The 16333-nt window shown below is 45.1% G+C and overlaps 1 protein-coding gene across 2 annotated transcripts in view; it reads right to left on the bottom strand.

Annotated features, from left to right (window-relative positions):
* Cryzl1 (crystallin zeta like 1) overlaps positions 1 to 16333 on the bottom strand; it is a 40026-nt gene that overhangs the window by 15868 nt on the left and 7825 nt on the right. The window contains exons 2-6 of one of the 2 annotated variants that reach the window (XM_032900428.1): positions 12905 to 12976; positions 10647 to 10724; positions 7039 to 7111; positions 3157 to 3201; positions 2108 to 2176 (exon numbers count right to left, since the gene is read on the bottom strand). In XM_032900428.1, coding sequence (XP_032756319.1) covers positions 2108 to 2176; positions 3157 to 3201; positions 7039 to 7111; positions 10647 to 10724; positions 12905 to 12970 — 331 coding nt within the window. In that variant the 5' untranslated portion in view covers positions 12971 to 12976. The remainder of the gene's footprint in view (positions 1 to 2107; positions 2177 to 3156; positions 3202 to 7038; positions 7112 to 10646; positions 10725 to 12904; positions 12977 to 16333) is intronic. The other variant, XM_032900429.1, reaches the window with a different exon arrangement.

Raw genomic sequence — 16333 nt, 5'->3', positions numbered from 1 at the left:
CTGGGAGGATCCCATGGTTTTGAACAGTTTACTGATCTTGTGAAACAGTCCTCATATCTGGGAGGTCATTTGGAACCTCATTCTTGGGTTTGGTAAGAGAACAAAACTGACTTGAACTCAGTGACTGAATGCTGAGTCTCACTGCAGAGTCTCCAGGCTAAGGCCAATAGCTCCAGTTCACTCTGAGATTTCCCAGTGCAGTCTCATGAAACGTACTCACCCTCTGCCCATAAAATGCTGGAGCTGAAACACAGCATTTTATAGGTGAATCTCATCACTGTGCACAGTGAGTGTGGTCAGGACTCTCACCTAGAGGTCATAACTTTGGTGGTCATTTGTTAATTTTTTAAAGATTTTTTTATATGTATGTGTGCATGAGTCTGTGCCTGCAGGCCATATGTGTGCAAGTCTATGGAAGCCAGAGAGGGTGTCAATTCCCCTGAAGCTGAAGATAGTTGTGAGCTGCCAGATGTGGGTGCTGGGAACTGAACTCAGGTCCTCTGGAAGAGGCCAGTGTTCTTCACCATTGAGTCACCTCTCTCGCCCCAGTGGTGGTCATTCTTACAGGACTTAGCCTGTTCTGAAATAGGCCCTCAGTTTGCAGCCCAGGCCTTGAGCTCTAGTTCCTGTGTCTCTGGCCTGCTGCTAGGAATGTAGCCGTGTTCTACCACAGCTGGCTTACAGAGCCCTAAGGAAATGCCGGGTCCTGGCTCCTTCCCTCCTCAGACTCTGCCACTGTTTACTCCATAGATGCCAGACACTTCTGGACTATAATCTATCTCCTGACTTATCAATAAAAGCAGGAAAGAAACATCACTTGGAACTTAAACTTCATAGCTAGGCTCCAGACGTCACTGTACTTTTCCTTCTGATCTCTAACTTGGTGCTGAAGATGTGGACAACAGCAGAGCATTTGCCTGGCATGTGTGAGGCCTCTGGGCTCCATCTCCAGCACCTTAAACACTCACCCTGCCTCCAGGGCTTTGTTTTGTTGTTGTGTTAAGCCATTTGCTTGTATGTATGTGCTCACATGTATTGGGTGTACATTTCCACGCACACACACATATAGTGGCCAGAGTTACATGTTGGCTGTCTTCCTCAACCATTCACAACCCTACTTTTTGAAATAAGATTTCTCATCAAACTTGGTGGCCCTGGCTGGCGAGCTCTGGGGACTCCTGCCCTGCTGTGCTCAGCTCTGAGGCTCTGGGTGTGCAGCACTGCCCCTGGATTTCCCGTGGCTTCGGGAGTTCCTAAGTAGGTCCTCAGGGCCGTGCAGCAGGTTCTTCAGACCTGAGCCGCCTCTCCAGCTGCTGCGGTCTCCTCTTATGGCTTAGCTTCTACAGCAAGTGGGGGTCGCTGATCAGCCATAGTTCCTAAATGCTCCTTATCTCCTCCAAATGCATAGGAGAGGAAGTGTCTTTTCATTACTTTCAGAAAGTGCAGATGCATTTAGGAAATACTCAAAATCTAATTTCTCATGAAAAATAAAGCTAAATACTGATCAAAGTCTATTAGCAACGAAAATCAAATATAAGCTTTTTACATTTTTTTCTGCCTCAGTTTTGACAAATACTGTCTGAATTTTGTACATTTTTTGTTTTAGTTGGTAGCGAAGAGTTCAATGGTATAGTTCTTGCTTAGCAGGCTGGAGGTCCTAAATTCCATCCCACAACACACACACTCAAACACACACACAGACTCACACACACACACTAATACACACATGGACTCACACACACAGACACACACATACTTACACACAGACACACAAACACTAACACACACATACCATACACACACACCCTACACATCCACACACCCACAGTAACACACATACACCATACACACACACACTAACACACATACACCATACACACACACACACACACACTAAGATTAGCTAAGAGCAAGACATTCACAAATTCTGATATGAATATAATGTCACAGCCATGAACAATGTTAGTAAACCTCACGGGCCTACACAATGCTTAATAAACACTAGTTTGTAAATAATGAAACCCAGAAGTATTCACATGGCTAAGGAAAAGTTATGCTTTCAGTGGAATAGACTTATTCGGTTCCGAACGCCTGGACTGCCACATACCCAGGTAATGCTCCTGTACTCGGATAACTTCGCAGAGTCCGGGGTCTTCCGAATCCAAAGGCAAAATCCCTACAAATTGAAAAGAGAGTTTCAGGGGAAAGTTCCCTGAGTGAGCTCATTTCTGAGGAGACGTGTTCGTGTGAACTCTGTGCAGTGGAGTTGCTGTAAAGATGGCTGCTGTCCTGTAGCCGACCTGGAGGGTTGGGGCCCCGAGGCTCCTTTCCACAGTTTGGTTTCACAGGATGTGAGACTTAACAGGACCCCACTTTTCTGGAGGCTAGTCAAGTTCTAGCTCCGCTCTCTTACATAAAGAAACTTAGGCAACACAGAGTGTTACTGACTTCTTGGGTAAAAAAGTAAAAGAATACAATCATCAGCTCTTCATGAAAATGCAAGTCAGGGGCCCGGTAAGCCTGAAGACCCTTCCCACACATCTGACCTCGACGGCATTTCCCAAGGCCTCATCTATGAAGACAGTGGGAAAGTGGGGTTCACACGTAGCTACGTGATGACTGGGACACAAGCACACAAGCAGGAGCAGATCCCACCATGTGCTCACCGTGGGTGTGGGCTTCAGAATGACAGATTGTGTCACACCAACTTTCAGTTTTACAGGAACAGCGAGAGCTTCGTGGGTGGAGAGCAGAGGTCTCCTCGGCTCACTCCATCAACAATCTCCAAGCCTAGGCCTGTGATGTTTCCTAGAAATTTCAGTCTGACCCAGCAGTAGGGACAAGGTAGGGAAGCAGAGTGTGGAGGAAAAGATGTGCTCTGGCTGGGATTTGTCTGTGACTGCTGACAGCCCGAGGCGGGCAGGCTTGAAGTGCTCTGCTGAGGCCAAACTCAGTTTTCCTCAGTAGTGGATATTTGAGGGCAAGTTTCGAAAGCCAGGAAAATATTTTTATTTTTGGAATTCTAGGATTGAATGACTACACTCCCAGGCAAAGACAGCGTTTTTATCTGAAGTAAGGTCACAATGAGCATTACTATTTACACAGAAGAAAGATGGATGGCGACAGAGTAGTGAGGGCTTGGGGACCACGACTTACCGACGACTTCATCATCTGGCTGAAAGAACGATACCTTCTTGCCAACTGAAGAGCAGAAAATGGTGAGCATTAACATCAGAGGTTACTAAATGTAATTTTACCTGTTTACTTTATTATGTGTAGGGGTGTTTTGGCCACTTGTATATCTCTGTGTGTGTGTGTGTGTGTGTGTGTGTGTGTGTGTGTGTGTGTGTGTGTGTGTGTGTTTGATTCCTGTGGAAGCCGCAGAGGGCACTGGATTCGCTGATACGGGTGTTACAGATGTGAGCCACTATGTGGTTGTTGGGAATCAAACGTGGGTCCTCGGGAAGCAACCAGTGCTCTCAACTGCTGAGCCATCACTCTGGCTTCCTGAATTTAATTTTTATTTGACTATGAAAACAAATGAAAAAGCCAAAAATAGTGGTGACGCCTGTAATACCAGCACTTAGGAGGTGGAGTCATGGTGCTCAAGAATTCAGGGTCATCTTTGGCTACATTTCAAATTAAAGTGCCAGCCTGGGCTACATGAGATCCTGTCCCCCAAACAAACAGCCAACTAAAAAAATTAATGAGATGAAGTAACTCGCAGGGTGGTAAATACACTCAATCGAAGGGCGAAGAATGTGTGGGGTGTTAGGTGGTAGGAGTTGTACAGGGTAGAACACTTCAAGTCTTGTTTCCCTAGAAAATCTGAAGCCCACAGGCATTGACACTGTGGGGAAATATGGTCCTGTGCCACTGCCAATGTGGCTAACTTTCAGGAGACAGGTGAAAGAGGAAGAATCCCTTGTGTAGCTTCTATGGTTGCTCTCAACGCTAACCCCCCAGGACACACCTTGTCCTGGGCACATCTGCCATCCTGAGTGGGGAAGTCTCAGCCACACAGGTAGAGTTCCAATGACTCACATGACTTTGGCAGGCTAGGGAGATGGCTCAGCTGTTAAGAGCACCTGTTGTTCCCGTACCCACATGGTCGGTCACAATGTCTATAGCTTAAGTTTCAGGGGATCTGATGCCTTACCTGTTCTCTACAGGTGCACAATACACACATGCAGGCACATACTCATATATGTATTAAAACATATTTTTGTAAGTTCTAAAAATAACATCAAAAATTACTCTGACTTGGTAAGTGTATTCTGATTGGTACCCAGAAAGTTTCTGGAGCTTCCTTTTTTAAACTTTATTGATGCTATCATTATTGTTCGTGTACAAGAGTTGATGCCATGGCAAGTGTGTGAAGGTTGAGGACGATGTCTGCGAGGTGGGGAGGTGGCTCTTGCTTTGCAACCAGGGAATGGACTCGGGCTATCAGGCTGGTGTAGCAAAGTGCTTTCACGGCTGAGCACGCACACATATATGTACACACACACACACACACACACACACACACACACACACACACACACACACACACACTCCTCTGCCAACAGTCAACTCATTTGAGTATTTTTATTCTAAGAGCTGTGAGATGTAATGAGGAGAAAATACTTCAGTGTTGTTGAATACTCTGGGCTTCCTATAAGCCTTGTAATACAGTATGCCTTATTGAATCTTATAGTATACCTTATAGTTGCCTTATATCTATAGCATGCCTTATAGTATATAGTATTATTCTTCTAGTCTACAGACAAGGAAACGGAAGTAAAGTTGATTCATCTTTTGGTAACAAGCTAGTAAGTGTTTAAGTCTGCATCCCCTCTTGCTTCCTCTGGGGGCCCATCCTGTGCTGTCACCTCCAGTTCTCCTGGCTTCTCAGGGATCACATGCTTGTTCTCCCAGGCTCCTTCCACACTTCTCTTACTCCACCATCCCTTAATCGCTGGTGTTCCAAAAGGTTCCTCTCTGTTTCTACTGCCTCTGTAGCTCACCAACTCCATTTGTTCTGGTGTGAAGTCTACACATGGACAACTCTCAAATGGAATCCTTTCCTGAACAGAGCTCTTGTCCTCCAGAATCCACCCAGGTAACTGCTTACCAGCGATTCCAAGTGAAAGGTCATCATTGCTCTTATGATCTCAGCAATGTGAGTGTGAGCTCACCTGGTTATGCCATTCATAGGCCTCTCACTTCCGCTCTACCCTGCTCATGACCTCCTGCTGATGCCCTTTCCTCACCACTGATGCTTCCGTCAGTCCCTCAGCCCTCACCACTGTGTAGCTGATGGCTGTTGTGACATGCTTTGTGCTGGTCTCTTAGCCTACCTGTCCTCTTCCTAGGGACAGCAATCTAGCAGCCTCATTTGTAATGCTCACCAAGAGTTTGGCTGGCTCTGCTCCACCCTCCTATTTGTGTCTTTCTGAGAGCATATCTGTGTTCGTGTATTCTTTTGTTCTCCTATGTTTGAAGAATGATTTTCCTTTTTTTCTGCCAGCTCTAAGGACCGAACCCATGGCCTTGTGCATGCTAGACAAGCACTTTACCACCAAGCTACACACTCAGCCCCCGGACATCATCCTTTTGTATAATGTTTACAAACAAATCCAACTTACTTTTATGAGTTAGCTTTAGACCAAAATGTAAATACCCATCAGCAACTGCACTGAAGGAAGCTTGCAGTGTGCTTTACCTCAAGCAAAGCAGTTTATCCTGGACATCCAAAGGTCAGAGTTGTTCTAATGAGAACTGACCAGTGAGGTGGTTTTGCTCACCCTAAAGTATTTTTAAAAGTAAATAATGATTTTAACACATGGAACAAGAACCCACGTATCTGAAATGATTTCTGAGTAGAGCTGGATCACTCAGGAAGAGGCATTCACGACCAGTGTTTGTCCACTCAGCTCACAAGCGGAATCAATGCTAACTTGTGAATAAGCCTACGGGGTGGACTGTATCCGAGGTTTACTTGTGATTTCAGTGATCTGCTCAGACCGTAGGGAATGTATAACTGGATGATCACTGTATCCGAGGTTTACTTGTGATTTCAGTGATCTGCTCAGACGGTAGGGAACGTATAACTGGATGATCACTGTATCCAAGGTTTACTTGTGATTTCAGTGATCTGCTCAGACCGTAGGGAATGTATAACTGGATGATCACTGTATCCAAGGTTTACTTGTGATTTCAGTGATCTGCTCAGACCGTAGGGAACATAAAACTGGATGATCACTGTATCCAAGGTTTACTTGTGATTTCAGTGATCTGCTCAGACCGTAGGGAACGTATAACTGGATGATCACTAAGTTCATTTGCTGCTCACTCAGCGCTTGCTTACCCACGCTACACTTAGTAAGACAACGCCTGACCTCCAGCGTTATCAATACACACACACACACACACACACACACACACACACACACACTCTCACACATACAAGATCAAAGCTCAAAGAGAGCTGCGCTCTGGGATTCAGTTGCCACATCACATGAGTCAAAATCTAAATTTTTATTCAAGTATAAAGTTCTTCAATAATAACCTCAATCCTAGTTTCAACTTTTAAAAATGACCTTTTAATAAGTTTATATTCTAAAATGTATTGTTTTATGTGTTGGTGACTTTATTAGCTATTATTAAATTTCTTTCCTTTTTTTCTTTCTTCCTTTATTTATTTATTATATATAAGTACACTCTAGCTGTCTTCAGACACCAGAAGAAGACATCAGATCCCATTGCAGTTGGTGAGCCACCATGTGGTTGCTGGGAATTGAACTCGGGAACTCTGGAAGAGCAGATAGTGCTCTTAACCACTGAGCCATCCAGCCCTTTTTTTTTTTCCCTCTTTTTCAGAGACAGGGTTTCTCTGTGTAGCCCTGGCCATCCCGGAGCTCTCTTGGAAGACAAGGCTGACCTCAAACTCATAGAGATCCTCCTGCCTCTGCCTCTAGTGTGTTGGGATTAAAGGTGTGTGCCACCAGTGCTGGCCTAAATCTCTTGTATACAGACAGTACAGATAATACTCACCGTCTAATACAATCCCAGCGACTTCTCTCCCAACAGGGAAGAATTCCTTTTCCATCTTCATCTCTGCCAGAAGCTGAATCATGATAGAATGCGTAAGCATTACTGTCAAGAATAGTCTGGATTTACAGGGTAACACCACACTATAATCCAACACATGCCATAACACCAGTGTGCTGGAGACAGAGGCAGCAGATCCTAAGTTGGAGGCTAGTCTGAGCAACGCAGCGAGTTCTCATGGCTAGCCTGGGCTACTGAGTGGATCAAAAACCAAAACAACCACAAAACCAAACAATAAAAACTCATCTGTGACATATGAGAAAGTGGGGACAACAAAAACGCAAATATGATTCACTTTTGGAATGACAATAAATATAAAAACATTACAAAAAATGCCACAAAATGCCCTCCTCCGGAGTGGGAACGGTGAGCTGCTGAGGCCGGAGACACAGAACGAGGTCTTGGGTAGCATCTTTCAGTCACCAGGGCATCCTTAACCACATTCTCTCTGTCAAAATGAAGTGAAATGTCGTCCCCACACAACCTCAGTTGGCCAAGCCCTGTTTCCCTGTCACCCATTCAAGTAAGGTGAGGGGGAGCAGGCAGAGCAGGCTGCCCGGGACCTGCGGCTGGCCTCCTCGCCCTCTAAGGATCACCTGCTTTGGGCCAGGGATATTGCTCAGAGGTAGCCTCGGCTAGCAGGCAGGAGTCCCTGAGCCCCACAGGGCCTGAGTTGCATAAGTGTGCAATCCTTGCACCCCAAGGTGGGGCAGGGGTGTCAAGGCCAGTCTGGGGATTTATGAGATTCTGTCTTGAAGAAGAAGAAGCCGCCACCGTTGTTTTCCTCAGTTGGAGGTTAGGGCTTAGGGAAGGAGTGCTGGGTGCTCACAGGAAATGGTCACAAGATCATTCCAGACTTACGGTAAGTACAGCGGCTTGGGGTTTGTTTGCTTGTTTTTTTTGTTTTTTTTTTTTTTTTTCTCGGAGCTGGGGACCGAACCCAGGGCCTTGCGCTTCCTAGGCAAGCACCCTACCACTGAGCTAAATCCCCAACCTGTTTTTTTTTTTTTTTAAAGACATATTTTTTTTTATTTTATGTGCATGAATGTTTTGCCTGCATGTATGTCTGTAAAAGCACCACCTGAGTGCCTGGTGCCTACAGAGGTCAGGAATGGGGTTGGACCTCTTGGAACTGAAGTCACAGATGGTAAGCTACTATGTGGGTGCTGGGAGTCAAACCTAGGTTCTCTACAACAGCAACAAATACTATTGACTGCTAAGCCATCTCCAGCTCACCATAACTTTTCAATTAAAAATTAAACAAACAAACAAACGAACGAACAAACATAAAGAAGCCCTCCTGTACGTATACTGACTTTCCAGTGGAACTTCACACTTTCCTTAGGACATCCATATGACTTTCTTATGGAAATACTGGGGAATCTCAATCTCTCTCTCTCTCTCTCTCTCTCTCTCTCTCTGTCTCTGTCCCTCTCTTGTATGTGGTATGTGTGTGGTGTATGGTGTACAGTGTGTGTGGTATATATATGTGATATGTGTGTAGTGTATGTAGTGTTTATGAGTGGTATATGTGTGTATGATATGTGTGTATGGTATGTATATGTATGGTACAGTAATTGTGTATGTATTATGTGATGGTCTGTGTGTTATATGAGTATATGTGTGATATGTGTGTATATATGTGTGTGTTGTGTTGTGTGCCTGTGTGTGGTGTGTATGTGTGGTGTGTGTACATATACATGTGTGTTGTATATACAGTATACAGTGTGTTATGTGCCTGTGTGTGGTGTGTTTATCTGGTATGTGGTTGGCGTGTGTGTTATATGTGTGTCGTGTGTTTGATATATGTATGTATGGTTTGTGTGTATGGTATTTGTGTATGTAGTATGTGGTGGTGTATTATGTATGCATGTGTACTGTGTGTGTATATATATGTATGTGGTGTTGTATGTATAGTGTGTTGTGGTCTGTGTGGTATTCCCTATATGTATGTGTGTGGTGTCTGTATGTGCATGGTGTGTGTGGGGTGTGTGAGAATGTGTATGTGTGTATTATATATGTGTGTGCATGCCTGTGTGTGCTCAGTAAGCACTCTGGCTCTGAGCCCTTTGTTTTCCTTTAAGTGCTTTCTGAATTATAACCATGGTTTTAGCAACTGCATTCTGCATCTTTCATGCACCATAAGCATTTTCCTACATTAATGTACTGTCTTCAGAAAGACAGCCTGCTTAGCGGCTTGCAATAGTTCATTCAACTGCTCTGTCATCTCTCTTTGTTAGTGGCAGAGTGATTGCCTAGCATTCACAATGTCCATGTTCAGTCGTCAACACCACACACAACCAGAATCTGTGTGGGTCCTATAAGGTTTAATAGTAACCGTGACTGGACAGCATCTCTCCTTAGTAGACACATTATTACCCCAGCTGCAGTCATGGACATAGAAATCATGTGCCCAAGTCAGTTTTCTTGTCTGCATTCCTTACTGCTGCAGCCTGAACTGAATTGGCCCTTCCTACCCTAACTGACGCAGGCCCAGCATGAGTGTGTTTGGAGAAGGACTTAATGAGGGGAGTTCACCGTAAGTGAGGTTGTATGAGAGAGTCCTAGGATGACAAGACAGAAGGGCAGCGCACACAGAAGGGAGGAGTCAGGACACAGCCAGGATGTCACTGGAAAGCCCGAAGGACAGCCTGGAGATGGCCATGCTTGCCGTGATCTGGGACTACTACTCTTCAAATCTGGGTTAAAGTGTCAGTTGTTCAGATCAAAAGACCAAACAAGACCCACCATCAAACAATGAATCCCCCAAAACAAACACAGGGGAAAAATCCAAAGTGGGGCTTATACACACCTAAAATCCCAATACCTGGGGAGATGAGGCAGGAGGACCATGAGTTTAGGGTCACCCTGGGCTACAGAGTGAGGTCTTTGTGACACTAAAACCTGAGAATACTTATCATGGTGCATTTAACTATCCGTCATTATTAACGCATGGCACATTTATTTAGTTCTCTTTATGAACTGTTTACTTATTTTTTTAAGACAAGGTCTCATTGTGTGGCCCTTTTTTACTTGGAACTTGCTGTGTAGACCAGACCTGCCTCAGACGCTCAGAAGCTGGTGCCTCCTGGGTGCTGGGTTTAAGGGTGTGTGCACCATGCCTGCACCAAAGTCACAGTTTTATGGCCAACAATAAAGATACCTGTGGGTAATATGAGACTGGAGACAAGTGTCTGTGAGACAGAGAAATGACAAGCATACACATCATAGCTAAACAATGTCAACGAGAAATACAGGCAACTCGGTGGTCAATAAACTGTCTACTTTCTATTGCTACTGTATTTATGAAGGTAATTTCTTCCTTGACCTATGGGACTTAGTAATAGAAGTGTTCAGATGCCTCAAAAATACATTTTATAAAATATTTCCACATAAGGATATAAAACACAAATCAGACCACTTACCTTAACATAAAGACAACTGAGTTTCAAGTTCAGTTGTTCTAAGAAGTAATTTCTTGGCACTCAGCAATCAATTACCGTTAGACACTAAACACCCATGACAACCCCATCCCCCTTTGGCACCGGTACCTTTGTGTTTATGTGGCTCAGGGCACAGGCTTTAACTTGCACTCTCACAAAGTTATCCTCCGTGACAGAGACATTTTCCTAGAACCAAACAACAGAAGCTCGTGTTACACATCCTGTGAGGACATTCGTTCATCTTGTGAAAACGTCCACATAGAACTGAAGACACAAAACTGAGGCCAAGTGTCATGAGCACCCCCGAGTTTATATCTAACGGGATACAGTAAGAAAAGGAGAAGGAACCGTTAGGGGCTGTAATTTTAAAAGCATTCATGTCTTTATTTTAGGAGCACCCAGACACCAGCACAGATGCTGTACACAAAAACTCTGCTTCATAAACCAGAACGGCAGACACCGTATTTTAACTTGAATACTTCAAGCTGTCAGATCTTTACAGCACACATACAACAAATAGCTCTTACTAAACTTTGGAACTTTCAGTAAGGCAACCAAGGCCAAACCAACGCATTCAGAGTCACCGACCAAATGATTAAACATGACGTCACTTCTCCTGGGCATCTGACCAAATGATTAAACATGACGTCACTTCTCCCAGGTATCTGTACTCCAGACCATGAACTGAAACGTGTCCCTGAGTGACATGAGGACAGGTCCTACACACAGTTCCATGACCCATCATGGGGTCACTGTGTTTTATTTGCCATACACAGCATTCTGGGAGCATTTTTACTAAATCTTGAATTTGTTGCTTAGTGATACAGATGAAGGCATTAATATTGATGGATTTGTCACTGTACCTAGAGATAGGCTTCAGTGGGCTGCAGCCAAGCCTTAGGTCCTTTTCTGAGAGTGGTAGGAGGTTGGCTGACAGAAGCTTAGACCTTGGACTCCTGATCTCATCACTCTCCAGTCCAGGAAGGACAAGAGAGAAAACACCCTGTGCCTAACACAGAAATGGCAACACCTACTTTCACCAGACACCGACAGGGAGATGACTCTGGCTTGATGTGAACCTTTCTAATAATCGCCACTAAGTCACTAAAGGCTTAATGAGTGCGGTAAGTCTAGGAAGCTCCTAAACTTGTGAACATAATCTCCCATCTAATAACGGGCATTTCCTATCACGCGCCTGCACAGTTCTCACGGTGAGTTTTCCGTGCTGCTGCGGATCTGTGGATGCTACAGAGGCATGTGCAGTGTACTGAGCTCCACCCGCTTACTGTGTCCCTTTGTACCACGTAGGCCAGGAGCTCGCTCTGCCTTCCCTGTACCTCTCACAACCAATACAGCAACTCCTTTAAAAGCGCACCTTGTTTAGAAGTATTACGCACATATGTGACTGTGGTTTGTGCACAAGAGTGAAGTGCCTACTGAGACCCTCTGGGGCTGGACTTCTGGGTGAGCGTGAGCAACCCGACATGGTGCTGGGAACCACACTTGGGTCCTCAGCCCCACGGTAGTTCCTTTAAGACTACAACACGGACCATCGTTTTCACAAAAAGTCCAGGGGAATAATACGGGAGGTTGGCCTCAGGTCTTGCTCATTTAACTCCACTTAACCAGTAACACATTTAAAAGTGAGTCTGGGGCCATGGACGGCTCTAGCAGGGAAAGGTGCTTGCCTGCCCCAGAAGCTTGGCAGCCTGAGTTTGGTTCCTGGGACCAATGTAAATGAAAAAGAAGGGAACTGACTCCAAACAGTTGTCCTCTGACCTCCACATGTCTGTCTGTCTTTCTTTCATATACATGTATGCAGACCACATCACATGAAAAGGGGGGAGGAAATTAAAGAAGACCGTGTCTCTCTCATGCACATAGATACACAGACATACACATACACACACTCACAAGCTACATACATATAGACACACACACACACACACACACACACACACGCACATGCACGCACACGCACACGCACGCACACTGTTATTGGGTCTTTACTGTGGCAGTGCTAATAGAGTTAACTTGGGAGACGGTGGGGAATTGTCTTGCTGGCCTTCAGGGAGATGGGAAGGCTGGCCCTCAGCATCACTCTGTGGCTGGCTCCTGGGAGACAGAGAGCTCGGCAGCAGCACACACTCATCTTTTGCTCTCTGAATGCCATGTGACAGGCTGCCTCACGCTCCAGCAGCCATGACTCCCTGTCACCGTCAACTTTAGTCTGGAACTGAGAGATAAGAACTTTCTCCCTCAAGTTACTTTTGCCTGAGCATTATTGTCTCTTAGCAACTAAGACCAAACAAGGGCAACTACATATGGAAAGACATTATTTTATCTCAATTAATAATCATTCTTACCTTTTCTTGAAATACAAATGTTACTTCTTCATTTGTAGAACTCTGTTGAAAATACAAGCCTTTCATAGTTACCTATACAAACAAAAAAAGATACAAGTCTTTAAAAATACCTTCTTGAGGACTGGAGATAGCTCAGTGGTTAAGTGGTTATTTACTGCTCTTTTGGGGGACCCAGGTTCAATTCCTAGCACCCACATGGTGGTCCACAACCAGCTCTAACTCCAGTTTCAAGTGATCTGAGGCCCTCTTCTGGCCTTGAGCCCTAGGCATGCACATGGTACACAGACAGACATGTAGGTAAAACACCCAGACACATAAAGAAAAATTTAAGCAAAATTTAAAAATTAAAAATACTAACAATGAAGTCTATTTATTAAATGACAATAAACTGGAAAAGTCATCTAGACATGGGGGAAAAGGTGACCATAACCCTCAAGCAAGTACATTCAGACATCAATCAAACGGACACCACACCTGAAGCACTGGTGCTTGTCCAGGACCCCAGCACCCTGGTACAAGGGGCTGCATGATCCAGAGTTGAGGGCCAACCTGGGCTCTCTCTCACACATGACAGAGAGAGGAGATAAAGGTAGAGAGATGGACTAGGATCAACAACCAAGCTGCTTTCTGAAGGGTCAGGTTTCAGGCATGGTGGCACAGGCTAGACCCTGCATTCAGTAAGCTGAGGGAGAACTGCAAGCTTGAAGCTAGCCTGGGTTAGATAGTCAGACTTTGTCTAAAAAGAAAGGGGGAAGGGGGCAGTTAAGAGCACTGACTGCTCTTTCAGAGGTCCTGAGTTCAATTCCCAGCACCCACATGGTGGCTCACAACCATCTGTAATGGGATCCGATGCCCTCTTCTGGTGTGTCTGAAGACGGCTACAGTGTCATGTACATAGATAAGTAAATCTTAAAAAACAAAGAAAGAAAAAAAGGAGTGAGGAGAGGATTTCTGTTTCCTACTCAGTAAATAATATTGTGTGTATTTAAAACAGATCAACAAAAATGTCTTCAAAGGGCCATGCATGCAGGTCAAAAGTGTTCAAAGGTAATCAAATGCTTTCAACAATTAAGAACGTGGGGGTTGGGGATTTAGCTCAGTGGTAGAGCGCTTGCCTAGCAAACGCAAGACCCTGGGTTTGGTCCCCAGCTCCGAAAAAAAGAAAAAAAAAAAACAAAAAACAAAAAACAAAACCAATTAAGAACGTGAGAGTGGGCAGCTAAGACACGCTCACTGTAATTATGGTCTGGAAGCTTCTGGGGCATTCTTGGTTTTGTAAGTCCCACTGTCTAATGAATGCTGACCTCAAACTCAGGACTTCCAGGGGTGTGCTGTGTTCAACTCCTATAAGCCCTTCTAGTTTTTACTTTTAAATAGAATATTTTTAGATTTATTTATATATGAGTGTTGTGCTTGCACAAGTTACGTGTACAGTCTGTGTGCCTTGTCCCTAAAAAGGCTGGAGAGGAGTCCCCTGAGTAGAGCTATAGATGGTTGTGAGCCACCATGTGGGTGCTAGGAACAAAACAGGGTCCCCTGAAGGAGCAGCCATTGCTCTCCACCCTCTTCTATTTTTTAATTAAAAATATCTTGTGGTCTGGATAAGTGGGTGGTATACAGTTCTGTGTAGGATGGACGCATATGTGTGCACGCATTAGAGGCCAGAGGCTGACACTGCTTCTTACCAGCTTATTCATAGTCTTTGAGACAGGGTCTCTCATCAAGCCCAGATCACCAACTCATCCAGACTGGCTGGCCAGTGAGCACCCTCGTGCTAATAACTACACGGACAGGAGGGAGCCTCAATTAAGAAAATGCTTCCATATGCTCGGGCTATAGGCAAGTCTGCAGCCCATTTTCTTAGTGATCGATGGGGGAGGGCTCAGTCATTGTGGGTGATGTCATCTCTGAGTTTGTAGTCCTGGGATCTACAAGAAAGCAGGCTGAGTAAACCATGAGGAGCAAGCCAGTAAGGGGCATCCCTCCATGGCCTCTGCATCAGCTACTGCCTCCAGGTTCCTGCCCTGCTTGAGTTCCTCAGTGATGGACAGTGATGTACGAGTGTGACCCAAATAAACCCTTTCCTCCCCAAGTTGATTTTGTCGTGGTGTTTATAACAGCAATAGTAGTCCTGACCAAGATACCCCACTCCTTTAGATCCTCCCGTCTGTCTCCCTTGTGCTGCAATCACAAGTGTTTGTGGCTAAACCTGGCTTCTTTTTTACATGCATGTTGAGGACCCAAAGAAGCACTTCGCTGCTGAGTCCCCAGGTCCTCTAATTCCCCCCTTTGCATGTGACACGGTATGGGTACATGCGAGCGCATGAACATGTGTGTGTGTGGCCAGAGGATGGCATTGGGTATCTTCCTCAGTAGGCCTTATTGTCTTATATATTGAGACCAGGTCTCTCACTTGAATCCCATTGGCCTGGCCTAGACAGTTAGTTTGCTCTGAGATTCAGGTTGACTGCTGTACACACCATTCTGCGTGTTAGGGCCACTGACTCCAGTTCTCACCCTTGGATGAGAACTGCCCACTGAGTGCTCTCCCCAGTCTTTTTAATGGAAGTATTTCCAACTGTTGATACTCTAGGAAGTTCTTAAAGTATCTTTGAGGATCTCACAATTCTTTGATGTTTTTTAAACTTCATCCCAAGTGGGCCCAGAACTCACTGTGGCCCAGACTGCCCTTGAACTCCCAGGAGCTCCACTGCCTTGGCTTCCAGAGTGGTAGGATACAGGTAGGACCCACCATGCCCAGACTGTTTAATTCTCCAAACTGTAAGCTTTGCAGGAATATAGACAGGCGCGTCAGACCCCTAGGGTAGAGTTTGTCCATGAAGAGGGAATGTGTTCCTGCCCCAGCAGGAGCAACACCTTCTGAAGCTCTAAGTGCCTTTGTCAGGGTATGATCTTCCTTCCCCTAAGCATATGGAACAGCCTGAATTTTAACAGACAGACTAGCTTCCTTTGAAGTGCATGGCGTTATTTTTCCTTAGTTTCTCCCAATGTGACCTGCTGGGCCTCACACAAGTGGCTGCAGATAGCCGAGGTCTCTGCTTTCTCACTGCTGTTTAGTACTTCAGTGAGGCAATGTTTCCATCCACCTTGGAAAAGTTGCCGACGGTGTCATGTCCAGAACGTTTATGTATATACGTTTTGCACTTATTGAACGGATGAGGAAGCTGCATGCACCTCCACTCACCTCGCAGGGAGGTGATGACACCAAGGAAACTGCATTTTAAAGGGATTAAGATTCATTAAGAGGGCTGGAGAGATGACTCATCGGTTAAGGGGTCCTGAGTTCAATTCCCAGCAACCACATGGTGGCTCACAACCATCTGTAATGGGATCCATGCCCTCTTCTGTGTGTCTGAAGATAGTGACAGTGTACTTATATACATTAAAAAAAGAGTCACTAAGAACTCA

Source organism: Rattus rattus, chromosome 4, assembly GCF_011064425.1.
Source record: "Rattus rattus isolate New Zealand chromosome 4, Rrattus_CSIRO_v1, whole genome shotgun sequence".
Classification (NCBI taxonomy): domain Eukaryota; kingdom Metazoa; phylum Chordata; class Mammalia; order Rodentia; family Muridae; genus Rattus; species Rattus rattus.
Note: the sequence above shows the minus strand (reverse complement) of the source record. Positions and strands in the feature narration are given on the sequence as shown.